Source organism: Hylobates moloch, unplaced genomic scaffold, assembly GCF_009828535.3.
Source record: "Hylobates moloch isolate HMO894 unplaced genomic scaffold, HMol_V3 SCAFFOLD_2, whole genome shotgun sequence".
In the NCBI taxonomy this organism is placed as follows: Eukaryota; Metazoa; Chordata; class Mammalia; order Primates; family Hylobatidae; genus Hylobates; species Hylobates moloch.
In genome coordinates, this window is record NW_026652277.1 from 167179174 (window position 1) to 167204211 (window position 25038).

The 25038-nt window shown below is 39.4% G+C and overlaps 1 protein-coding gene and 1 long non-coding RNA gene across 3 annotated transcripts in view; one reads left to right on the top strand and one right to left on the bottom strand.

The window, feature by feature from the left end:
* Nucleotides 1–140: 140 nt before the first annotated feature.
* On the bottom strand, nucleotides 141–23195 carry RSPH3 (radial spoke head 3). 2 transcript variants are annotated; one of them, XM_058435643.1, is made up of 9 exons: nucleotides 22913–23195; nucleotides 22636–22807; nucleotides 17049–17136; nucleotides 9461–9602; nucleotides 6449–6594; nucleotides 5278–5481; nucleotides 3556–3718; nucleotides 1042–1128; nucleotides 141–626 (listed from the first exon to the last, which is right to left on the bottom strand). In XM_058435643.1, the coding sequence occupies exons 1-9, from the start codon at nucleotides 23175–23177 to the stop codon at nucleotides 316–318; spliced, it is 1578 nt and encodes a 525-aa protein (XP_058291626.1). In that variant the 5' UTR covers nucleotides 23178–23195; the 3' UTR covers nucleotides 141–315. The 2 variants fall into 2 exon arrangements, with proteins under 2 accessions (XP_058291626.1, XP_032017599.1); XM_032161708.2 differs by having other exon boundaries at nucleotides 22636–23195.
* Nucleotides 23196–23451: 256 nt separating this feature from the next.
* Nucleotides 23452–25038, top strand: part of LOC131382897 (uncharacterized) — a 48795-nt gene continuing 47208 nt past the window's right edge. Inside the window, exon 1 of the long non-coding RNA XR_009212536.1 lies at nucleotides 23452–23593. This is a non-coding gene — a long non-coding RNA (uncharacterized LOC131382897). The remainder of the gene's footprint in view (nucleotides 23594–25038) is intronic.

Genomic DNA, 25038 nt, shown 5'->3' on the forward strand with positions numbered 1-25038 from the left:
GCAAAATTAGAAGGACTAAGGAAAAATAGATTTGCTGGTTACGTATAATGGTAATAGAAAGCTAGTAATTAAACATAATTCTCATTAGAATTACAATACAGCCTTTGAATATTCTATTAAACAAATGAATTCAATTTAAGTTTCATTTTCAAATTAGTTTTATTTTATCACATTTGATTGGCCCAGTCCATTACACAAAAAGACATACTGACTAAATACAACATAATTTCTATAACCTGAGGGGACTTGCGCATCATTACCTGATTGCTTGCTGACTTGGCTGTTGATTGGTTTCATGACTTCGAAGCTTCCCTCCTATGACAATTCTTCCTCCCCTAAGGACTTCCTCATTGCTGTTTCTTCATCCTGCCCTAAGAGCTCTCTCTCTTCCATAAACTTCCTTTCCTGGGATGACCTTCTGTCATATGTTGTTCTTTGTAGGTAGTCTCCATCTAAAAGCAGCTTCTGTGTCTGTGACATGCTCTGCTCCGGGAATTCAGAGGCCTCCAGTGACTCTGTCATTGCTCCAGGACCACCAGGCTCATCCTCGGGTTCTGGAGACTGATGTATGTCTTCCCCATGCTCATACATATGCAGTCTCTTTTCAACCACCTCACGGATCAACACTGAAAAGTTAAATGTCCAGACATCACTATGATTTTCATATTATGGTTTATTTCAGGAGTTATAATGCTGACTTATAGATGATTACAAAACCTTCACGAAGCCTCATCTCTTTCCTATGTCATAACCTTTTTTGGAAGTCAGCATACTTAACTTCACACTTAATGCATTAAATATAAAATATATTCTGTTTTAACAGAGTATCATTTATAAAGTAATGACAGAAGATATTAATAGATAGCAAATTATAGAAGAGCCAAAAATAATATTGAGGGTAAAAATTTGCACTTTTATTAATACAATTGATATACTAAAAGTTTAAGTATTAGAACCGTAAAATTAATCTTTCTTTCAATTATTCAATTTATTCTTTCTACCAAAAATTTTAGAGATGAATTTTTGGATAAAATAACTTACTGTCAAGCACTGTTCTTCCCACCATGCTATATTCCATGGTTTTTTCAACTTCATTCATTAGCCATGGAAGAAATCCTAACTCAATATCTGTAATAAAAGAATTCATTGATTTTCATGTATTATCAGAGGAATCATGTGCTTTTCTCTTAATGTAATAGACTCATCAACATTGGTTTCTTAATATAAAATGTTAAGTAGACTCATACAGCATAACTTTTGCCATATTCCTTATATATGTTCTGGTTAGTTTCCTTTCTATTGCATAAGTGATTTTTTTTTTTTTGTTTTTGAGACAGAGTCTCAGTCTGTCACCCAGGCTGGAGTGTAGTGGCATGATCTCTGCTCACTGCAACCTCCACTTCCTGGTTCAAGTGATTCTCCTGCCTCAGCCTTCTGAGTAGCTGGGACGACAGCTGCACACCACTACATCTGGCTAATTTTTGTATTTTTAGTAGAGACGGGGTTTCACCATGTTGGCCAGGATGGTCTCAATCTCCTGACATCGTGATTCACCCGCCTCGGCCTCCCAAAGTGCTGGGATTATAGGTGTGAGCCACTGCGCCCGACCCAATATTTTAAGAACTATGAAGCCTTCCTTGGAGTCAAGGCATTTGGAGTTTCCTTCATAGGTGCAATCTGAGATGGATCACGGAGGCAGGGGGAGGATGTGGGTTTGAGAGAACTCCAATCCAAATGCAATGCAAATCTGGGATTGAGCAATGCCAGTAAAAGAAAGTCTCCACCTGAAGCCCAGGGCCTAATGGAAGGAAGCTGATCAGACTCAGAGAATGCAGGTGAGAGGGCATTTGAGGAGGCAGCCATCTAGAAATAGGTCAGAAACTAGGTGTTTCCATCAGTATTAAGTTTGTTCAAACTGAAATCTACTGTGTAAGCATTTTAAAAATATGGTCTATTACCATATACATTTTAAAGTTTCAGAACAACATTTTTTTGGGGCAGGCATCTAATTTTATTTTTCAATAGGATGAAATGGAGAGTGTGATAGAATATTATATTCACTACTATAAATAATTTTAATCTCAGGTATGAATTTCATTTGCAAGCTTTTAAATGATCTATAACTTACTTTTTTGGTAATCTGTGATAGAAAGAAGGCTACTGATCTCTCTGGCTAACAGTTAGAGTCCAAGCTAGAGCCCAGGACAGCAGGATGATAGCCGAGAATGAACACTGGACTTGGAGTCTGAGTTCCAAGTCAGTTTGAGGCCTAATATTTCCACTGCCTGAGGATTTGGGAGCAAGGCATTTAACTTCTTTGAGCTTCAGTTTCTATTTCTGAAAAAATGGGAATTCAATCTGACCTGTCTATCCTACAGGGTTATTGGGAGTATCAAATGATATCACCTATGAAAAATACTATGTATATTAATAATATTTATCTGTGATCTGACTTCTTTGTATTGAATCGAATATGTAATCAGTGAAAATTAACATTACTAACATGTGTCCCAAGATACTACTGGCCAACAAAATAGGACCTATACACCAAGCACAGTGGATGTAAGTGCTTTTCACTCTGAGGAAGGTGGGTGGTGGAGAGGACACACAACTCTTCATTTCCACTGGCTGAGCAGCTAGAAACGTGGGCTTTGAGGGGATACAGACAGACAGCTATCAGGCTATGGGCTCCCTAGTGGCAGAGATCAGGGATCCTTCTTTTTCACCAATACCAAACACTGCCTGGAACAGGGTAAGCGCCTAACTAAATGAATAAATGACCTTGATACCTGCCCTCAAAGGGTTTTTGATTTGAATAAGTCAGCTGAGAAAAAGTTAATAACAACTACTTATGCATACACAGGACTTTATAGTTTACACAGTTTCATATATTTCATGACTTAACTCCTAAATAATCCTCATTTCAGGCTGGGCACGGTGGCTCACGCCTCTAATCTCAGCCCTTTGGGAAGCCAAGGCAGGCGGATCACTTGAGGTCAGGACCAGCCTGGCCAACATGGCGAAACCCCGTCTCTACTAAAAAATACAAAAATTAGCTGGGTGTGGTAGCATGTGCCTGTAATCTCAGCCACTCAGAAGGCTGAGGCAGGGAGAATTGCTTGAACCCGGGAGGCAGAGGTTGCAGTGAGCCAAGATTGCGCCACTGCACTCCATCCCGGGCAAAAGAACGAGACTCCATCTCAAAAAAAAAAAAAAAAAAAAAAAAAATCCTCATTTCACACATGAAGAAACTGGAGGTCATCAAGCTAGCTAATGATAAAGCTGCAACCCAAACTCAAGTTTTCAATACCAAGTCCATATTTCTTTCTACTATACAAATGTTGCTTCTCAATAAACAAACACTAATATCCTTAAATCAAGATCTTTAAAATACACATCTCATTAACAACTGTACTTACTTTAAACAACTAAAATTGACTTTGTGTCAGAAATAGAAAGATTCCAATTCAAAATAAAAATGGACATAAGATAAATTTGAACCATTAAGAGGATGCTTATTACAACAAAATTAATCTAACAAAAATATCTACAAACCTCTTTCAACGGGATCATAAAAGTAGCCACTATCCCTGAGGCTGCCAAAAACAGACGGGAGAAGGTCAGCCAGGTAACGCTGTGCAAATGCTCGGGCGGCGACTTTTTGTGATGTCTCGTTGTGCTTGTGCACTATTTCCCACTGCTGTTTCTTACGCCGTTCCTGCCAAGAATGACATAGGGAGGTGGTTATTTAGCTCTTATGCCCTCCCCAAGTACCGAATCTAGTCAAGTTAATAAGTACAAGAATCCAGACTTATCAAAAAATGGACAGCAAGGTGTCTATCTATTAAAGGTTCATATTTTTCATCAAAACTTTAATGAATTTCAACAGCTAGTGGGTACTGAATTCAGGAAGTTATAAAAGATGGAATTTAAGGTAAAACATCTCACTATTGAATTCAAGTAAAATAATTTCAAGACATACATGCTTGACAGTATAGACAGTAGCAAAAAGATAATCACCATTATATGTATTTTAAATTAATATTATCATGAAATATTACTGGTAAGAAAAATTACCAGTGGGCCAATGAATGAGTTCATTTGTAATAATTCCCTGAATTTGTAAAGCTGAATGGTTCTGAAGATCATGAAAGCCTCTTATTTTTTGTTGTTGCTTCCTTTAGACCATGTAATATTTATAAAGCTGATGAATCCTGTTCTCTACTCTCATGTGGAAGTGGGAGCATTAATATATTTTCTAATTAAATCTATTTTCAAACTTTAAACAAATATAAATCTACATGATTCTTGTATCCAGTTTTCCATAATATATTTCCAAATAGTAAATAAACAAATATTTTTTGATAAAGATTTCATGACTCATTTCAACAAAGTTTATTTTGCCAGTTTTTTTATATTTATAAATTTGCACAATCCTTATTGTAAGCCCTATGCTCTTTACACAACTAAGTATTCATCTTAGAATTAAAGTCCATTTGATAGGTATTGAGTAGGATTTCCCAACAATTATGCTATTTTTCATAGTATAGTAAGTTAGGCCCCTTGGGAATTTTTTCTTAACTGTTTCAGGTATTAAGATACTACTTTATAATTTGTTCATCAGTATACAACAAAGGCTGACGGTTATTGCCAAAACCAAAAAGACTATCTTTTCTAGTGCTTCCTAACTGCAGGCTACTGGCACATTTAAAAAAACTGGATTGTAAACCTTTCCTTACTGAAGATTCTAAAAATCTAGAATCTGAAAAATATTCTATGAGAACCCAAATAGGTCTGGTGTGTCACTAAGGGTATAAAGAAGGGCCTGGTCACCGAGAAAAAGAATCAGAACTCTATCCAGATCCCCTGCTTTTTACCCATAGTCTCTCTCCAATACATTCACTTTTTCCTTCCTTCCATCTTTCTGCCACTGACTTTTGGCAAACCAACATACGTCTTTCTTTCTTTAGGACTCCTGATATTTAAGAGAGTCTTACAACTGGCACACATGTCACTTAGGAACTTTCACTTCATTTAGAAACTTTTGGAAACTCAATTTAGGTGTATTTATGTAAGCTGGAGTTTAAAAGATGTAATTCTGTCCATGAAAGATCTATGATCTATAGGAGAGACCTGAGCAAAAATACTATACATCTTTTTCTAATATATTCCCAAAGATCTTTAGTCTTATGATATATCATCACATGTAATTTTGAACATAATATGCTAACTAGCCAAAAGACTGCCTAAGAAAGAAAAATATAATTATATATATACTTTTTCTTCTCGGTGTCGCCTCTCTTGCTCTTCAAGTCGTTGAACTTCAGCACGTTCGCTATTCCGTAGTTCTTCATACTCACGCTGACTGGCCCGCAGGTTAGCCAGCTCTTCTTCTTCCATTACTTCCAGAAGAGACTGCTCAATTGTCTTCCCCACCAAAACTTCTAACACTGGTTTAACTTCAAGATCAAAGTCAAAGAGCTTAAACATACAAAATAAAGCAAACTTAAAATTTTAATTATGAATCGGATGCTCAACAAAAATACAATGAATAGCAATAACAAGATATTATTTATTAAGTGTCTCCTGTGTGCCAGACACTGTGCTGGTGCTTTATTCATGGTTTCTAATCCTCAAAATGAACAACATTTTGTTTACAGGTAAAAATCTGTTAAGTCAAAGTTATGAAAAAAACCTATTTATTCATCAAAATGAACCCTGACACTGAAGAGAAATATCTTTGTCTTATTGTTTGCCTTTTCTGTTTGATTTTTATTTATTTTTAATAACAGTTTGATGAATGAAGGAACAAGAATAATAGATATTTTGGTGATTCATTGCTAGGATTTATAGGCAAATATAACTTTCAGGTAGCTTCTGAAGATTTATTTTATTTCCCAATTTCAGTGACAGTTCTTTCAAGTTCCCGTAAGTATTAAAACTCACTTAGGTCATTATGAACATAATCATTGCCTTCTTTTCTTCAATTTCATAAAGAGGCCTATTTATGCATTCCGCACTGATAGAAAAATGTAATTATTAAAAAAAATTTTTTTAAATGAGAGAGTACCTTTACAAAAGTTATATAATCCAAAAGCAACTAATTGTGGAATCTTTTATATCAGGGATATTATTTTTCCCTATTTAGTACAAATCTATCTTATATATATACATTAAGCAAGCATATAAACAAACAAAAATCAAATGTGGAAATATTCTAAAAATATTTCAAATGATTTTATTGTTAATCAGCAAAGAAATCAGAACATGGTATTTTAAAACATTTCTGAGTACTATATGATAAAACCATTATAGATAATATCTGGAAAGAAATCCAAGAAGTAGAATCTGATTATGAAGTGGTTCTTGCTCATATTAAGCATTATCTACACCTGAATTTACCTCACTTATAAAGATTATAGAGGGAAGCCCATAGGATGTACTGTACCTCTCCTTCTAGTATTTGGGTGGCCACATCTTTGCCAGTTTTGGCAGGAATAAAGAGTGGTGTTGGTGGTCTGTCCAAAAATGCATCTGTTTGGCATTCCATATCAACTTCTATTATGCGATCAGCAATCTCTTCAAGGTATAATTCTAAGAAGAATATCATATACATTGAGTTTAAAATTCTGGTCTAAGTCCGGGCATGGTAGTTCATGCCCATAATCTCAGCACTTTGGGAGGCCGAGGAGGGTGCATTACTTGAGGCCAGGAGTTTGAGACCAGCCTGGCCAACATAGTGAAACCCCATCTCTACAAAAAATACAAAAATTAGTTGGGTGTGGTGGTGTGTGCCTGTGGTCCCAGCCACTCAGGAGGCTGAGGTGGGAGAATTGCTTGAACCTGGGAGGTGGAGGTTGTAGTGAGCCAAGATCGTGTCACTGAACTACAGCTTGGGCAACATAGTGAGACTCTGTCTCAAAAAAAAAAAAAAAATTCTGGTCTATTTCAAGCATACATGCGTATTTGAAATTTTAGCTCCTTCAAAACATATTTAAATGAATCAGAAAATAAGTATTAGAATAAAAGTGCTCAGATGTGGGGCTTACCTCACATACTGAACTAAGAGTTTTTAAATATTTGGAAGACCATAGATAGAATTAGGCTAGAACATTTACTGAATGTCTAGAAAGCACTGAGCTTTGTATCTGAAAATGGAGCTAAAGAAGAACATGAGACTGTAGATGTGTATAAGATGCAGAGTACATCAGTGGATAAAAAGTCAAATACATACATATATAGAGATATATATGTATATATATCTATACGTATATCTATCTATAGATATCTCTATCTACAGATATCTATATCTATCGATAGATATCTATACACATATATATCTATCGATAGATATCTATACACATATCTATCGATAGATATATACACATATATATCTATCGATAGATATCTATACACATATCTATCGATAGATATATACACATATCTATGTGTATATATCTATCGATAGAGATGCGCATCTCTATCGATAGAGATACACATATCTATCGATAGATATACACATATATATCTATCGATAGATATACACATATATATCTATCGATAGATATATACATATATACATACGTGTATATATACACATATGTATATATACATGTGTATATATACATATGTATACACATATGTATATATATCTGAGTCCTAAGATAGTAAACATATACAGATTTGAAAATTCCTGGATATTTAAAAAAAATCATGTACCAAGTCACCAGGTTATTGGATGTTCCCTCTACACTACAGATTATAAACAGATGTATGAAAACAAATTTCATGTTAGGAGTAACTTATATGAGGCAGGGGTAATGTGGTATCAAGCAAAGAACATGAGCACTAGAGTCAGATGTTGGGCACAGGACTTGGCCAAGTCATGTCCTCTCTGGGCCTCAGTTTCTTCATCTGTAAAATGGGCTATAACTACCTGTCACACAGAATCTTTGTAATAATGAAGGAAATACACAGATAAACGACCTGGTTCAGTCTCTGAGGAAATATCCAAAAAAAGCTGGCTGCTATTATATCACTTAATATTCTGATGGTATACAGAAACATGAAAACTTATCTCTTTGGCTAATGACAGCCATACACTCATTCTATACTTGGCCTAAAGGCAGGGGTTAAAGCATGGAATGGTCCCTTTTGCCTTTACCATGCAGAAATAATCCTGATGGATCCACTCATCATCTTGGAAGGGTACAAAGTGAACCTTAAGTAGTGACAGTGGTCCAAGGAAAACACCAAGCACTGTCTGATGACCAAGATTCTGTCAACAACACAGCTAGACCCCATAGGACCAGGTAAGCCTCTACAGCTGAGCACAGCGAGACAAGTATGCAAATCCTGGCACCTGCCTCAGGGGTGCCTGTGTGGCCCTGGGGAATGTGCACAGCGACAGAACCAGAGGACAGAAGAGGCTGGTGTGAGAAGCAGATGACTCAGATGGGAGTGGGTTTACTCCTCTCAAAAGACAAACAAAATGACAAAATAGAACCATATTGCTCTCCTTTCCTGTAAGTCCTAATGAAAAGAACTGTGATTCATGTTGGGCTATGAGAAAGAATCCCAGTTTGAGAACAGAATATGTGAAAAGGGCTAAGAGAGAATCTGGTCACAAAATTATTTATTTATTTGTTGCCCAGGCTGAGTGCAGTGGTGTGATCATAGCTTACTGCAGCCTTGAAATCCTGGGCACATATGATCCTTTTGTCTTAGCCTACTGAGTAGTTGGAATTACAGGTGTGCACCACTATGCTCAACCAATTTTAAAATTTTTTTTGTAGAGATGGGGTCTTTGGTCTCTAACTCCTCAGCTCAAGTGATCCTTCTTCCTTGCCTCCCAAAGTGTTGGGATTACAGATGTGAGCCACTGTGCTTGGCCAACATTCTTTTTTTTTTTTTTAAACCCCATCCCACACTTCCAGCCATATCCACTATGATAGTAGTATATAGTCTATGTATTTCTTTCTTTCTCTCTCTCTCTCTTTTTTTTTTTTTTTTTAAGATGGACTTTTGCTCATCGCCCAGGCTGGAGTGCAATGGTGTGATCTCGGCTTACTGCAACCTCCGCCTCCCAGGTTCAAGTGATTCTCCTGCCTCAGCCTCCTGAGTAGCTGGGATTACAGGTGACCACCACCATGCCCAGCTAATTTCTGTATTTTTTAGTAGAGACTGGGTATTTCACCACATTGGCCAGGCTGGTCTTGACCTCCTGACCTCAGGGATCTGCCCGCCTCAGCCTCCCCAGGTGCTGAGATTATAGGCGTGAGCCAGCATACCCAGACTAGTCTATGCATTTCTTTAATAAATGAACTTCCCTACCATGTGGTCGGGGAAGTATCAGATAGCACAAGAGAGGCATAAATAATACAAAGGCCAAATAAAAATGAACTGACATAGACAACTGAGTAAACCAAGAGGACACAATGCCGAGGGCACAGTCACACACCTGTTTGCACATCGACATGCTTTCTGCCTTCCACAGGTTCAGGTGTTTGTGGTCTGAGCTGCTCTTGGGCTTGTTTTCTGGCAAGAGCCCTCTTCTTAGCCTCCCGTTGTCTCTGAAGCTCTAGAGAATCAGGCTGTCTGAGCTAACAGGGATAGAAAATATTTCTAGAATTTAGAAAATATTTATTAAAGCATACAGGAACTGCCATTCCAAAAGCAATTCCTGAGTAGTATAAACGCATTTGTCATAATGTTTCCTGATTATCAGTAACTTCATTAAAATTGTATTGGTACTTTGTCAGATAATTACAAAGATGTTTGACAAAGCATAAAAGTAACTTCAAAGTATGGCTGTTAACTGGAATATATGGGTGCACAATCCTATCTATATATTTACAAAAATAATAAAAACATTTCCTTTTTAATTTATTCATTGGCCTGCTGATCATTCAGGAGCATGCTGTTTAATTTCTATGTATTTTTGCAGCTTCTAAGATTCCTCTTATTATTGATTTCTAGTTTTACTTCATTGTGGTCAGCAAAGATATTCGATATGATTTCTACTTTTTTGAATTTGTTCAGACATGTTTTGTGGCCTAAGACATGGTCTATTCTGAAGAATGATCCATGTGATGAAGAAAAAAAAATGTGTACTCTGCAGAAGATGGATAAAATGTTCTATAAATATCAGTTAGTCCTAATAGGTCTAGTGTGAAGTTTAACACCAATTTTCTTTTGTTTCTTTCTTTTTCTTTTTTTCCTGATTTTCTATTTGGATTATCTATTCATTACTGAGAATGGGTTGTTAAAGTCTCCTAATATTATTGTGGTCTATCTCTCCCTTTAGATCTATTCATGTTTGCTTTATATAGTTGGGAGCTCTGGTGTTGGGTGCATGGATATCTATCATTGTTACATCCTCCGCTGATCACTTTATTATTACGGAGTGACCATGTTTCTTTTTACAGTCTTTGATTTGTAGTTTATCTGATGTAAGTATACTCATGCTCTTTTTTGGTTTCTAGTTGCATGGAAAATCTTTTTCCATCCATTTACTTTCAGTCTATGTGTGTCTCTGTAGGTGAAGTGGGTTTCTTCTAGGAGCATATAGTTGGGTCTCATTTCTTTATCCAATCAGCTATTCTATGCCTTTTAATTGGAGAACAGAGTCCTCTTACATTCAGTGTTATTATTGATAAAGCAAGGACTTACTACTACCATTCTGTTGCTTATTTTCTGGTTGTTTTGTATCTCCTTCCTTCTTCATTGTCCTTCTTTGTGTTAAGTGACTTTATCTGGTAGTATATTTTAGTTTGTTGCTTTTAATTTTTGGTTAATCTATTACAGATTTTTGCATTGTGGTTACCATGAGGCTTACAAAAAACATAGGTATAACAAGTTGTTTGCAGAGATGACAACTTATCTTAGATCACAAAGAACAGAAGCAAAGAAAAAAAGAAAAAAAAATTCTACACTTTAACTCCATCCCCCCACATACTAACTTTTAGTTGTCTCATTGCACATATTTTTATATTACCTCCCTCTTAACAGGTTGCTGCAGCTATTACTGTTTTTGATAGTTGTCTTTTGGGCCTCAGTAGAATTATGAATGGATTGCATACCACAGTTATAGTATGAGAGTATTCTAGGTTTGTCTATGTACTTAATTTAACCAGTAAGTTTCATACCTTCAAATGTTTTATTTTGGCACATGAGTATTTTTGTTGTTGTTGTTGTTGTTCAGGCTGAAGAATTCCCTTCAACATTTCTTGTAAGATGGGCGTGGTGGTGCTGAATTTGCTCAGCTTTTATTTGTCTAGGAAAGACTATCTCTCCTTCATATTTGAGGGATAACTTTGTGGATACAATATTCTTAGATGATTTTTTTCTTTCAGCACTTTGAAAATGTCACCCCAGTCCCTCCTGGTTATCTCACTCCCTCCTGGCCTGTACAGTTTCCATTGAGAAGTCTGCTGCCAGATGGATTGGAGCTCTTTCCTGTATGTTATTTGCTTCTTTTCTCTTGCTGCTTTTGGGATTCTTTTTTTGTCCTTGACCTTTGAGAGCTTGATTATTCTATGAGGTATTATTTGGGGTGAATCTGTTTGGTATTCTCTGACCTTCCTGTACCTGGATATCTATCTCTTTCTCAAGTTTTGGAAAGTTTTCTGTATTTCTTAAAACAAGCTTCCCACTCCTTGCTCTTGCTCAATTCCCTCTTGAACACAAGTAATTCTTAGCTTTGATCTTTTGGGGTAATTTTCTATATCTTGTAAGCAGTCTTTGTTTCTTCTCATTCTTTTTTCTCCTCAGACTGTGTATTTTCAAATAGTCTGTCTTTGTCTTCATGTTCACTGATTCTTTCCTCTGTTTGATTCATTCTATTGTTGAAAGCCTCTAATAAATTTTTCAGTTCAACAAATGTATTACTCAGCTCCAAGATTTCTGCTTGATTTTTAAAAATTATTTCAATCTCTTTGTTAAATTTCTCTAACAAATTCCTAAATTGCTTTTCTGTGTTATATTAGACATCACTGAATTTCCTTAAGACTGCTATTTTGAATTTTTGGTCAGAGAGCTCACATCCTGCCATCTCATTAGCGTCAGTTACTGATTCCTTGCTTTGTCCCTTTAGGTAGGTCATGGTTCCCTGTTTGCTGTTGTTTGATGTGGATGTATGTCTATGCCTCTGCACTGAAGGATTATTTAGTCCAGTCTAATCTGTGTGGCTTGTTTTGCTTTTTATTGGATATATTTTCTTAGAGATCTTTTTTTTTTTCCTTTTTTGAGACAGAGTCTCACTCTGTCACCCTGGCTGGAGTGCAGTGGTGTGATCTTGGCTCACTGCAACCTCTGCCTCCTGGGTTCAAGCGATTCTCCTGACTCAGCCCCTCAAGTAGCTGGGATTACAGGCGCCTGCCACCATGCCTGGCTAATTTTTGTATTTTTAGTAGACATGGGGTTTCATCATATTGGTCAGGCTGGTCTCGAACTAATGACCTCAAGTGATCTGCCTGCCTCGGCCTCCCAAAGTGCTGGGATTACAGGTATGAGACACTGTGCCCCACCAGAGATCCTTTATCACTAGATTGCTGCCTCCTTTTTGGTTCTAGGTGGTGCCTTAAGTCCAGGTTCACCTGGCTCTAGTAAATGATCAGAGCACTGCCCATCCTGAATCAGGGAGGTCCCGAAGGGGATACAATGGTAGTGTGACTGGCTAGGGGTTTGTGCCCAGGGGACCAGTACAATGTTATCTCCTACAGTGTGGTGCTGCTGAACAGTCACTCTGATTTGGTGTTTCTTTTGGTTGAGTTATACAGCAGAGTGTCCAGGGCTGGGGATGGTAGTCTCACCTCCCCATTTTGTTTTTGGCTGTACTCAGGGGTATTTCTCTCTTCAGGAACTCATGATGCTTCTTGTGGGTTGAATTTCCTGCCAGGAAACCCAACATGGTAGGGAAACTAGTTGTCCACCTTGATCTTTTTCCAGTGCAGAAATCACAAGTCAGAGATAAATCCCTGTGATGGTTAATACTGAGTGTCAACTTGATTGGATTGAAGGATACCAAGTATTGATCCTGGGTGTGTCTCAGGGTGTTGCCAAAAGGGACTATCATCTGAGTCAGTAGGCTGGGAAAGGCAGACCCACCCTTAATCTGGGTAGGCACAATCTAATCAGCTGCCAGAGTGGCTAGAATATAAGCAGGCAGAAAAATGTGAAAAGAGAGACTGGCCTAGCCTCCCAGTCTACAACTTTCTCCTGTGCTGGATGCTTTCTGCCCTTGAACATTGAACTCCAAGTTCTTCAGTTTTGGAACCTGGACTGGCTCTCCTTGCTCCTCAGCCTGCAGATGACCTATTGTGGGACCTTGTGATTGTGTGACTTAATAAACTCTCCTTTATATATATATATATCTATTCCATTAGTTCTGTCCCTCTAGAGAACCCTAAATCAATCCTCCACATCCTTCGTGCCAGGCAGACTAGAAGGAGAGATACTGTAGACATGAACGTCTGACTCTCCTACCATCTCCTTGAAGCTTTTTCACTTTTCTGTAGCCCTGGGAACTGCTTCCTCCTTCTACTTGAGCTCTAGAATATTGCTGATGGTAATCTTGGCACTGTACATTTGTTCTTGATTTTCTTTTGCAGGGGGAGTGAAGCCAGCCTGCTTCTATGCTGCCATTTTGGAACTCCTGAAAAATATTTTCACCGGATTAGAATTAGAGATTGATAGTTCTTTCCTTTAAGGACTTGAAAAATATTGTGTCACTTTCTTGTCTCCATGTTTTAGGTAAGAAATCCACTGCCATTTAAATCATTGTTCTCCTTTAGCTAACGTGTAATTTCTTTCTGGCTGATTTCAAGATGTTTTGTTTTTAATTTTCAAATTTTGATCTTGATTTATCTTGGGTAGATTTCTTTGGGTTTATCCTCTTGGGGGGTCACTTGGCTTCTTGGATCTGTAGGCCTTTTGCCAAATTTGTGGAATTTTCAAGCACAATTTCTTCAAATATTTTTCCATCTCATAGTTTTCCTCCTCTCCTTCTAGGATTCCAACAACATGAATGTAAATCTTTGTGATTGTTCTTCGGCTCTCTCAGCCTTTTTTTTTTTTTTTTTTTTTCTATTTTCTCTCTGTTCAGCTAGATAACTTCCACTCTTCACTGATTTTTCTTCAAGTTCACTGATTGTTTCCTATGTCATTTCCAATGTACTACTGAGTCCATCCAGTGAGTTTTTTATTTTAGTTATTGTATTTTTCAGTTCTATAAGTTTCCATTTGGTTTACTTTTATATCTTGTATTTCTTTGCTAAGATTATTTTTTATTTGTTTCAAGAGTGTCTATAATTGTTCACTTTTCATTGAAACATTTTTGATTGTTGCTTTAAAATCCTTGTCAGGTAATTCCCACATCTGAGTCATCTTGGTTTGGTCATTTCTTGATTGTCTTTTCTCATGTAAGTTGTGACTGTCCTGATTCTTGTAGTATGATGAATGATTTTTGTTTGTATCCTGGCTATTTTGGGTATTATATTTTAAGACTTTCGATCCTATTTTTCAGTAGGAAATCACCCTTTTTGTTTTAGTGTACAAGCCTGAGTAGGGTTGGAAGTTCAACTTCCTGCTGGGCCCCGCTGACACCACCTCAACAAAAGCAGCGGGTCAACTTGTACCAACACATTGGTGCCAGGTGGGGGTGGTAGTTCAGCTCCTTTCTAGGCACTGGTGGTGGTGTCGGGGGAGTGCAGCATTGACTAGCACTGCCTCATACCACCTTGTTACTGCCAGACAGGACTGCAATTCAGCTACTCACTGGGTTTGCTGGCACCACCCCAGAAAGAGTGGGGCACTGACTTGTGCCATCTCCTACTACCTCATTGGTACTGGGTGAAGGTGAAAGTTCAGCTTCCTGCTCCACCCTTGTTGACACCACCTCGGTGGGAGAAGCAGGGAACCCCTGGAGGTTCTAATGCAGGAGATCCAGGATAGGGTTGAAGCGTACATACATACATACATACATACATATATATATATATATATATATATATATATATATATATATATGTTTAGTAAGTTAACCATTGCTTCAGACTAATAGATGTTCCCCAACTTATGCGGATTATGATTTTTCAGCTTTTTGATGATACAAAAGTATCCACAGAAAATGTATTTTGAATGCTCATACAACCATTCTATTTTTCACTTTAATATTTCATAAATTATATGAGATATTCAGTACTTTATTATAAAATAGGCTTTGTGTTAGATGATTTTTCCCAACTGTAGGCTAATGTAAGTGTTCTGAGCACTTTTTTTTTTGGAGACAGGGTCTTGTTCTGGGAACATACCTTAGGTGGGTTCTTCACATCCCTCATTTGACATTCAACAACATTCTCTCTAATGTGGATTTGAGATTTATTCATCTTTAACTTCTTTTTAATCATGTATTTCTTGATACTCCTTGCCTCAGACTCTGATTCAGGCACACTGAGCTTCCCTCAATTCCTTAACATTCTAGGTTATATTTTTGTTTTTGTTTTTTTGAGACAGGGTTTCCCTCTGTCACCCAGGCTGGAGTGCAGTGGTGTGATCACAGCTCACTGCAGCCTTGTCCTCCTGGGCTCAACCAATCCTTCTGCCTCAACCTCCCAAGTAGCTGGGACTACAGGGGTGTGCCACCATGCCCAGCTAATTTTTGAGTTTTTTTTTTTTTTTTTTTTTTTTTTTTAGAGACAGGGTTTCCCCACATTGCCCAGGCTGGTCTCAAGCTCCTGGGCTCAAGTGATCCACCCACCTTGGCCTCCCAAACTGCTAGGATTACAGGAGTGAGCCACCACGCCTGGCCTCTGAGCATACTTAAGGTAGGCAATGCTATGCTATGGTGTTTGGCAGGTTTGGTGTTTTAAATCCATTTTCAATGTTCAGTGGGTTTATTGGGGCATAACCTCATCATAAGTAGAGGAGCATCTCTATCACCGTCTTGTATTAGGCACTTATATGTCATATACTGTTTATGGATTCACCTGTATTTCATTTCTGTGCCAAGAACTCACCACCGTTAATATCATACCATGTCTTACTCATCTTTGTATCCTAGGTACCCAGAACAGGACCTAAAACTCAATAAATATTTGTTGAGTGAATTAAAGAAGCAGAATTCAGACTTTTTGATTAAATAATGATAATTGTATTAGAGTATGAGATAATCTAAACAAATATAGATGCAATAGACAAGTGCCACTCAAAATGTGGGCCTCTGGCTAGTGTCTATAAACTATTTGAACTGGTCTGTAACAATTTAAGTATAGAAATTGAGAGTAAAAGTTTAGAAATGTTTAGAATGGCAGAGTTCTGTTGAATCTAATGAAAAATTGGGGCTTTTTTTTTTTTTTTTGAGATGGAGTCTCGCTCTATCACCAGGCTGGAGTGCAGTGGCGCGATCTCGGCTCACTGCAACTTCCGCCTCCCGGGTTCAAGCAATTCTCCTGCCTCAGCCTCCCGAGTAGCTGGGACTACAGGCGAGCGCCACTACGCCCATCTAATTTTTGTACTTTTAGTAGAGATGGGGTTTCACCATGTTGGCCAGAATGGTCTCGATCTCCTGACCTCGTGATCTGCCCGCCTTGGCCTCCCAAAGTGCTGGGATTACAGGTGTGAGCCACCGCGCCCGGCCAATTGGGGCTTTTTTTTTTCTTAGCTAATTATTTTTTTGTGGTAAAATACACATAATGTAAAATTTATCACCTTAACCATTTTTAAGTATAAAATTCAGTGGTATTAATTACATTCACATTGTTCTATCACTATCACCATCCTCTATCTCTGGAACTCTTTTCACCTTGCAAAACTGAAACTCTACACTCATTAAACATAACTCCCTCCCTGGCCCCCTCATCCCCCAGCTCCTGGAAACTGTCACTGCGCTTCTATTTGTATGTCTTTTTAAAAATTTCACTTTTATGGTAATTCATCTTTATTTTATGAATGTTTTAGTCTGCAATGGATTAGAAATTAACACAAAGAAACTGATCCTTCCCCATAGATAATGTGAGAACACGGTGTTAGACTATTCAAACTGAACTTACCAGTGGCCCTGTCTGGAGTGCATAAGTGTTGCCTCGAATTACCCTTCTGTCATACATTATGTTTCCATAACGCATAGGTTCTTCATCTCTGTAAAACAGATAATTCTGTATAACCACTTTAATAGAGTATTGGTATCTATGAAGTAACTCATTTTCAATAGGATTTAGACTAAAATCAATATATTTTAAGAAAATAAATTTCTGTTTTAGTGTGGTCCGTAAAATAAGGAGGTAAATGGATACAATTTATGTAATGCTTATTATATGCCAGGTCCTTCATGTACATTATTTTATTTATTATTCACAATAAGTTGCAAGTTGGGAATTATGATTCCTTTTTCAGAAGGGGAAACAGACCCAGGAATCTGCCCAAGGTCACCTTGCTAGTAAATGGCAGGGCTAGATTTAGGTTGTAATCTGTATGACTTTAGTAAATATGAAAATGGCCCATTTGAAAAGGGGCCTTCTTTAAAGTACTGAAAAAAGCTTGATTCAAAGATTGAAAAGTTACACTAATAAAAAAATGAAGCTGAAAAATTAAGTCAATTTTCTCATTGTTCTTTAAACCCAAATATATTTTTTAAAGTTATTGTTTAAAATGTTAATAAAATTTTCCAGCCTGGCCAACATGGTGAAACACTGTCTCTACTAAAAATACAAAATTAGCCAGGCCTGGTGGCCCGCACCTGTAATCCCAGCTGCTCTGGAGCCTGAGACATGAGAATGGTTTGAGCCCAGGAGGTAGAGGTTGCCATGAGCTGAGATCAGGCTACTGAACTCCAGCCTAGGAGACAGAGAGAGACTTTGTCTCAAAAAAAAAAAAAAAAAAAAAAAAAAAATCAATAAATATAAATAAATAAAATAAAATATTAATTTCAGGCATCAGAATGATTGCTAGTAAAAAATACAAAAACACAGTTGATATTTTCATTCTAAGTTATTTAAATTACATATTGCTTATAGCTAAGATACTAAACATTGCCCTACACCAATAACAGTACTCTATGGGAAATGATTCTGAGTGGGGTATAAGTTGGTTTTTTATCATATATTGAAGCCACTATTGAACATTCTAACATGTTTCATTGCTTGTATTAATTGATCTCTGGGCAGTGTTAAGCCCAGCTGGCCACTCTTTCACTGAAGCATTCTCTTTCCTAGGCCTCTGTGTTACCACCATAATCTTGATTGTTTTTCTGCTACTTCTCTAACACCTTTTTCTTAGCCTTTGTTTGCAGTTCCTCCCATACTGGAGGATTTCCTTCAGGCTCAGCCTTCTCTTGTCCTTAGCTGACCTCATCCATTTTCAAGACTTCAATTATAATCCATATACCTAAAACTCCCAATTTTTATTTTTAGCCGAGAACTCTTCTCTCAACTCTAGGCATATCCAGTTGCCCAATGACATCTCACTATGCTATCTGGAAGGCAACCTCAAAATTGAACTAATTATCACTCTCCCATTCCAACTCATTACTTCTTCAGTGTTTCCTATTTCATTAAATGGTACTACTAACCACATAGTTGGCTTAAAATAACACATTTATTCTCAGAATTCTGCAGTTTAGATGTTCAAAATGGGTGTCAACAGGGCTGCACTCCTCCTGGAGGTCCTGGGGAGAATGTTTCTTTGCCTTTTCCAGCCTCTAGAGTCTGCCCTCATTCCCTGGCTTGTGGTCGCTTTCCAGTCAGCATTTGTGTGATTCTGACCTTTGCTTCTAATGACACATCCCCTTCTATGACTCAGACTCCTGTGCCTTCTTCTTTCACTTTATTTTTATTTTATTTTTTTTGAGACGGAGTCTCGCTCTGTCACCCAGGCTGGACTGCAGAGGCGCAATCTCGGCTCACTGCAAGCTCCGCCTCCTGGGTTCACGCCATTCTCCTGCCTCAGCCTCCCGAGTAGCTGGGACTACAGGCGCCCGCCATCATGCCCGGCTCTTTTTTTTTTTTTTTTTTGTATTTTTTAAATTAGAGATGGGGTTTCACCGTGTTAGCCAGGATGGTCTCGATCTCCTGACCTTGTGATCCGCCCACCTTGGCCTCCCAAGGTGCTGGGATTACAGGCGTGAGCCACTGTGCCTATCCTTCTTCTTTCACTTTTAAGGCCTCATTGTGATTCTACTGGGCCCACCTGGATAAGCCAGGCTAATTTCCCATCTCAAGACCTCCCATCTCAAGATCCTTAATATAATCACATCTCAAAGTCCCTTTTACCACATAACATGTTCACAGGTTCTGGGGACTAGGAAGAGGACATCTTTGGGAAATCATTATTCTGCCCACTACAATGATTTTGAACCTTATTTGATCTGAGTAAAAATTAAAAAAAAGGTATGTTCTAAGGTTTTAATTCATTTGCATTAAAAATGTTATTTTATTAGAAGAGTTATATATCCTTTACCAACGGATTTCTAAAATGAGGATGTCATTATCACAATTGTCATTTGACACATGCCTAAAGGTGAATTTAATGGCGTTTATGATCACACAACTACCAAGAAATACATAAAAGATGTATTACATTCTTTTGTTTGTAAATGAGGCTAGTATTCAAATGTTCTCTTTCAGCTTTATAATCCTATGAAAAGGTGGAAGTTCTTGAATCACATTACACTTGTGTTAAATTTCTAGACCCTTTCAAAGGAAAAATCAGATACTCCCATTTCTGTATTTGTGAAACTGACTTCTGATACCTAAGTAAAACTTCACAGCTTTCCAATTAAGTTTCATTTTTTGGTTTCAGCCCAGTTATATATACCCAATCAAGATAAGTTGGAACCTTGACTCCCTTCAGTCATAAGTTAGTTATCCATTCCAGCCATGTGTCATCTGAAAAACTGAAGATTTATCCAGTTCAACATAAAATTTTGAACAGGAAAGAACTAAACGACATTCTAGGATAGAGACAGATTGACACAAAAGCATACTCTTTTTGGATATGGTCATTTAGTTACTCAGCAGCAAGTACTAAAAGTACTGCTGTGGTTTGGATGTGGTTTGTCGTCCCCACTAAAACTCACATGGAAATTTAATTTCCAATATGGCAGTGTTGGGAAGTGGGGCCTAGTGGGAGGTGTTTGGAACATGGGTAGATCCCTCATGAATGGCTTGGCACCAGTTTTCGCAGTAGAGAGGGAACTCTTACTCTCAAGAGACTGGATTAAGTTCTCATAGGACTAGTTACAGAGAGAGCAAGTTGTTACAAAATGAGGTACTTCCTCCTGTTTGGCCACTTCCCACGTATCTGCTTCCCCTTTGACCTTCTCCATCGTGTTATGATACAACAAGAAAAGCCCTCACTAGAAGGCAAGCAGATGCCAGCACCATACTCTTGTACTTCTCAGTCTGCAGAGCTGTGAGCTAAATATATCTCTTTATAGACTATCCAGTTTCAGATACTCTGTTAGAGCAACATAAAATGGATTAAGACAAGTACTCTCCTGAACACTTTTTTTTTTTTTTTTTTTTTTGAGACAGAGTTTCGCTTTGTCACCCAGGCTGGAGTGCAGTGGCGTGATCTTGGCTCACTGCAACCTCTGCCTTCCGGGTTTAAGTGATCCTCCTGCCTCAGCCTCCCAAGTACCTGGGATTACAGGCACATGCCACCATGCCAGGCTACTCTCCTGAACACTTAAAAAATATTTTATTCATAAGGATATCAGAGAAGAATATTATCCTTATCCATAAGCAAATTATGGATAAAATCTCAGTATTTTATCCATTAGGATATCAATGATTATGATTTGTAAGATACTACTTCCTCAAAATTGAGATTTTTCTGTCTTGTGCATTACTCAGATATATTAATCAATTAATCAACAGATTACTTCAATATACTAATCAACTATCAAAAAAGTTGTTCCTAATGAACTACCATTGATTCTTGTTTCTAATCTGTTGGTCTGATTGGATAGTAATGATTTGTAAGCAATCACTTAAAGGCACCAGAAAGTGTTTTTGGAAGGATTAGAAAATTTTAAAATTGAATCCTTTTCTAACATAAATGATCGCTCTTCAAATTTAAATTTTCTATTTTAGTTTTCTCACAGTGATAGACATCTCTTATAAAAAAAGAATTTGTTAGAACAAGATAATTATGAAAGAGCGTTTGAAATAAGCATCAATAATTACATTGTTGATGTTCAATCATCAATTCGACAATTCGTATTAAGTGCTTACTATGTACCAGGCATTGTACTAGGTGAACAAAAGATGCAAAAGTTCCTGCATCCATGGAGCCTGCATTCCTGTAAAGTTCTGCTGAATTCAATATTTGAGGCTTATGGAAAGAACTTTAGAGAATCGTTTAACTTTAAGAGAACTTTAAGAGCTTATTTTTTTTTGCCGGGTGTGGTGGCTCAGGCCTGTAATCCCAGCATTTTGGGAGGCTGAGGTGGGCGGATCACGAGGTCAGGAGATCGAGACTATCCTGGCTAACACGGTGAAACCCTGTCTCTACTAAAAAAATACAAAAAAAAAAAAAAAAAAAATGAGCCAGGCGTGGTGGCGGGCGCCTGTAGTCCCAGCTACTTGGGAGGCTGAGGCAGGAGAATGGCATGAACCCAGGAGGCGGAGCTTGCAGTGAGCCGAGATCATTGCACTCCAGCCTGGGCGACAGAGTGAGACTCTGTCTCAAAAAAAAAAAAAAAAGCTTATTATTATTTTTTTTTTCCTTTCCTATGTATGTTTGAATATTTGCCACTGTTCATCGATGTAAAAACACAATCTGCCGTCCGGGCGCAGTGGCTCACGCTTGTAATCCCAGCACTTTGGGAGGCCGAGGTGGGCGGATCACTTGAGGCCAAGAGTTTGAGACCAGCCTGGCCAACGTAGCAAAACCCTGTCTCCACTAAAAATACAAAGATTAGCCGGGCGTGGTGGAGGGCGCCTGTAGTCCCAGCTACTTGGGAGGCTGAGGCAGGAGAATCGTTTGATCGGGGAGGAGGGAGGAGAGGTGAGGAGGTTGCAGTGAGCGGAGATTGCGTCATTGCAGCCCAGCCTGGGCGACAAGAGCGAAACTCCGTCTCAAAACAACAACAGCAACCACCACCACCACCACCACCACAAAAAACCAATCTGTGGTCCTGCGTGGAAGAATAATCTTACTGCAGCTCAAAGCCTGCCGAAGAGATTTACTCGGCTCCCATTTTGGATATGCTAATGTTGGATATCTTTGCCCCGCAGTTTCCTCATCTGCATAATGGAGTTATAAAACCAACTTGACAGCACTGTGGATTAACTAAGAGAACGTATTTGAATGCCCCCAGTAAGGTGCTCAGCACGTAGCTGGCCCTCAATACACACTGGTACAATTCAAACTTTGTGAAATGAGCCGATTCGTGTACATGTTAAGGACCACGGCAGCAACTCAGTATCACTAAAAGTTAACTGATGCCCAACCCATGCCCCTTCCTGCTTCACTCCTCCACATCACGGGAGATTCCTTAGGGCAGAACTTTTATTTCGGCAGAGTGCAGCCAAGGGAAGACAGCATAAGCTGCTTTTGCCAGGGCGAAGGGGCCAGACCCCGGCCCGGGGATGGGGTGCAAGTATAGACCACACAGGGGCTGGCTTGGTCACTCACGGATGCGTCAGGCTGTCCCGGTAACGGCTGCGCTGGCAGGGCAGTGCTCGGGGCCGGCTGGTGTAGGTGTAGGTGCTCGGGGCCCGAGAGGTGCGATCAGTCAGGGCCGAGGCCATGTCCGGGGGCTGACTGCCTCGCTTTCGGTGGAGCTTGGCTTTGAAGCAGGTGGGCGCTAAGGTGTTGTGGGACCCGGAGAGATGTAAGTAGTGCCAAGGGCAAGGATTTCGCGACGCGGGGAGAGGCGACAACAAGGGAGGCGGGCGGGACGGGAGGTTACCAGCGCAGAAGGTGGGAGCTATACTGGGCTCGCTCCCAGCACCACAGAGACCAGCAGCGGCGGCCGCATCGGTTGCCCAGCAACCCACGGTTCTGTCTGGGGGCGGGAACTCCGGGCAGTTCCGGTCCGCGGGTTTCCGGGGAAGGACTGCGGCGCAAGGAACTTCCGGCTCTTGACTCCGCCCAGTCGCGCCACCCGGGTAGGTGCGCCTGCGCTTTGCGAGGTTCCTGGGTAGGGAGGCGGCCTTGGCTGGTTTGACCGTCATCCTTGAGGCCTGCGGGGCAACGGTGGCTGTCCTCGGTCCGGCTTTGGAAAGTGGCTTTGCAGGGCTGGTGTTGGCGCCATTCTCGCAGGCCCACGTACTCCTGCTCTTCCAGGGTGTCCTCGGCTGTTTCTCCTGCCGCGGCGCAGCAGCGCTCCCAGGCTGCCCCCGCGATGACACGCCCCTGGCAGCCAGGCTCCCAGCTCTGTTACGTGCCAGGGCGGGGAAGAGCTTCCTGGTGTCTCCCGGCACCTGCCCTTCTCCCGCCCCAGGGGCGGGCTGCCGCCGCCCTCTGCAGCTGAGTCCGTGCAGTTCCTCACCTGCCTTCTCTGCTCACCGTTGTGTGCTAGCAATCGGAGGACACTTGGCACCCGGAGCGACAAGGGCCTCCCCCACAGATACCTCATTTTGGGAAAGAAGTGAGCAATTTATTGAGTCTTAAAAAATATAAAGGCATAGTTCCCCTTAATCTATCAGGCTCCCAGCTCTAAAGAATATATCTAGTATCGCGGGGTGGGGCTGCGCTTAAAAACGCAGACGCTTTGGTTTTAGTACCAGCAACGTTAAAAATCTTGTATCTCGTATGAGTGAATGTGTATCCCTTGTGATCAGTTATTTGCATTTGCAGTTACACCTTCATTCAGCTAATTGCTGTCTTGATTTGAATCCAGGTTCTAGAATGTACTAGCTCCGAAACCTCAGGCAAGTTAATTGTTTTTGTGCTTCATTTTCCTAATCCACAAAGTGGCAATAGAAGAATTTATCTCTTTAGGTTTTGTCTTGAGGATTAAAACCGTTAATACTTAGAGCTGTGCCTGGTAAATGGTAAGCCTTTATATTAAGATCTGGACCCGTCCTGCGCTTTGAAGTGTATGACCTATAGCAGATGTAGGCATTCTATAAGTAACACATAAAGGTGTATGATAAATTCTAGAGGCGAAAACACTCCCAAAATATTTTAGGTCTGATCATTTAATTTTGAGGTAATTTCTGAAAGGGCTAGAGGAGAAAGTGACATTTAAATTGTGTTTGGTGAATGATAGTATTTTAACTGGCCAGCTTCTTGGGGGAAGTGCATTCGGGATGGCTTGATCAAAGGCTCAAAAAGCCCAAGCGTATTTGGAAAACTGTAAGCAAGGTTTGTGTAGATGAGTTGTAGAAATATCTATAGACAGAAAGGCTGACACTACATCGTGGAAACAGTAAACACTAGCATATTAATTAGAATATTTTTTCCCTCAAGTAACAGAAAACCAATTCCAAGTGGCTGAAATAATAAGGAATTCATTATTTTACACTCCCCAGGTTGGTTAACCTGGAGGTTAACTTGGGGGCTCAGCACATTATCAACAACACATTTTTTCCCCTACCTTGCCACTCTGTCACCTGGGTTGTTGGCTTCAACAAGGTAGTAATAGAAGTATTGTCTCTTTAGTCTTTATTGGAAGAGCAAAACCCCCTCGTAAACTCCCAGCTGACCAGAATTACATCATACTGATTTAAGCTTAGGATCTATATAAGACCACCATATTTGGATTAGACCAGGTAACCAGTCTTTCTAGGCCTCCAAGAAACACTTGGCCAGGGAGGAGAAGAACAAATTCTGTTAGAAGGATGTTGGGGCAGAATAGAATGGGTATTGAGTGGGTAACCAATAGTGCTATACCAGCCACAGTGGGCTTCATAAAGAAATTGATAGCCACTATAGGTTCTTGTACAAGTTGTTTTTTTTTTTTCTTTTTTTTTTTTTTTAGATGGAGTCTGGCTCTGTGGCCAGGCTGGAGTGCAGTGGCGCGATCTTGGCTCACTGCAACCTCTGCCTCCCCGGTTCAAGTGATTCTCCTGCCTCAGCCTCCTGAGTAGC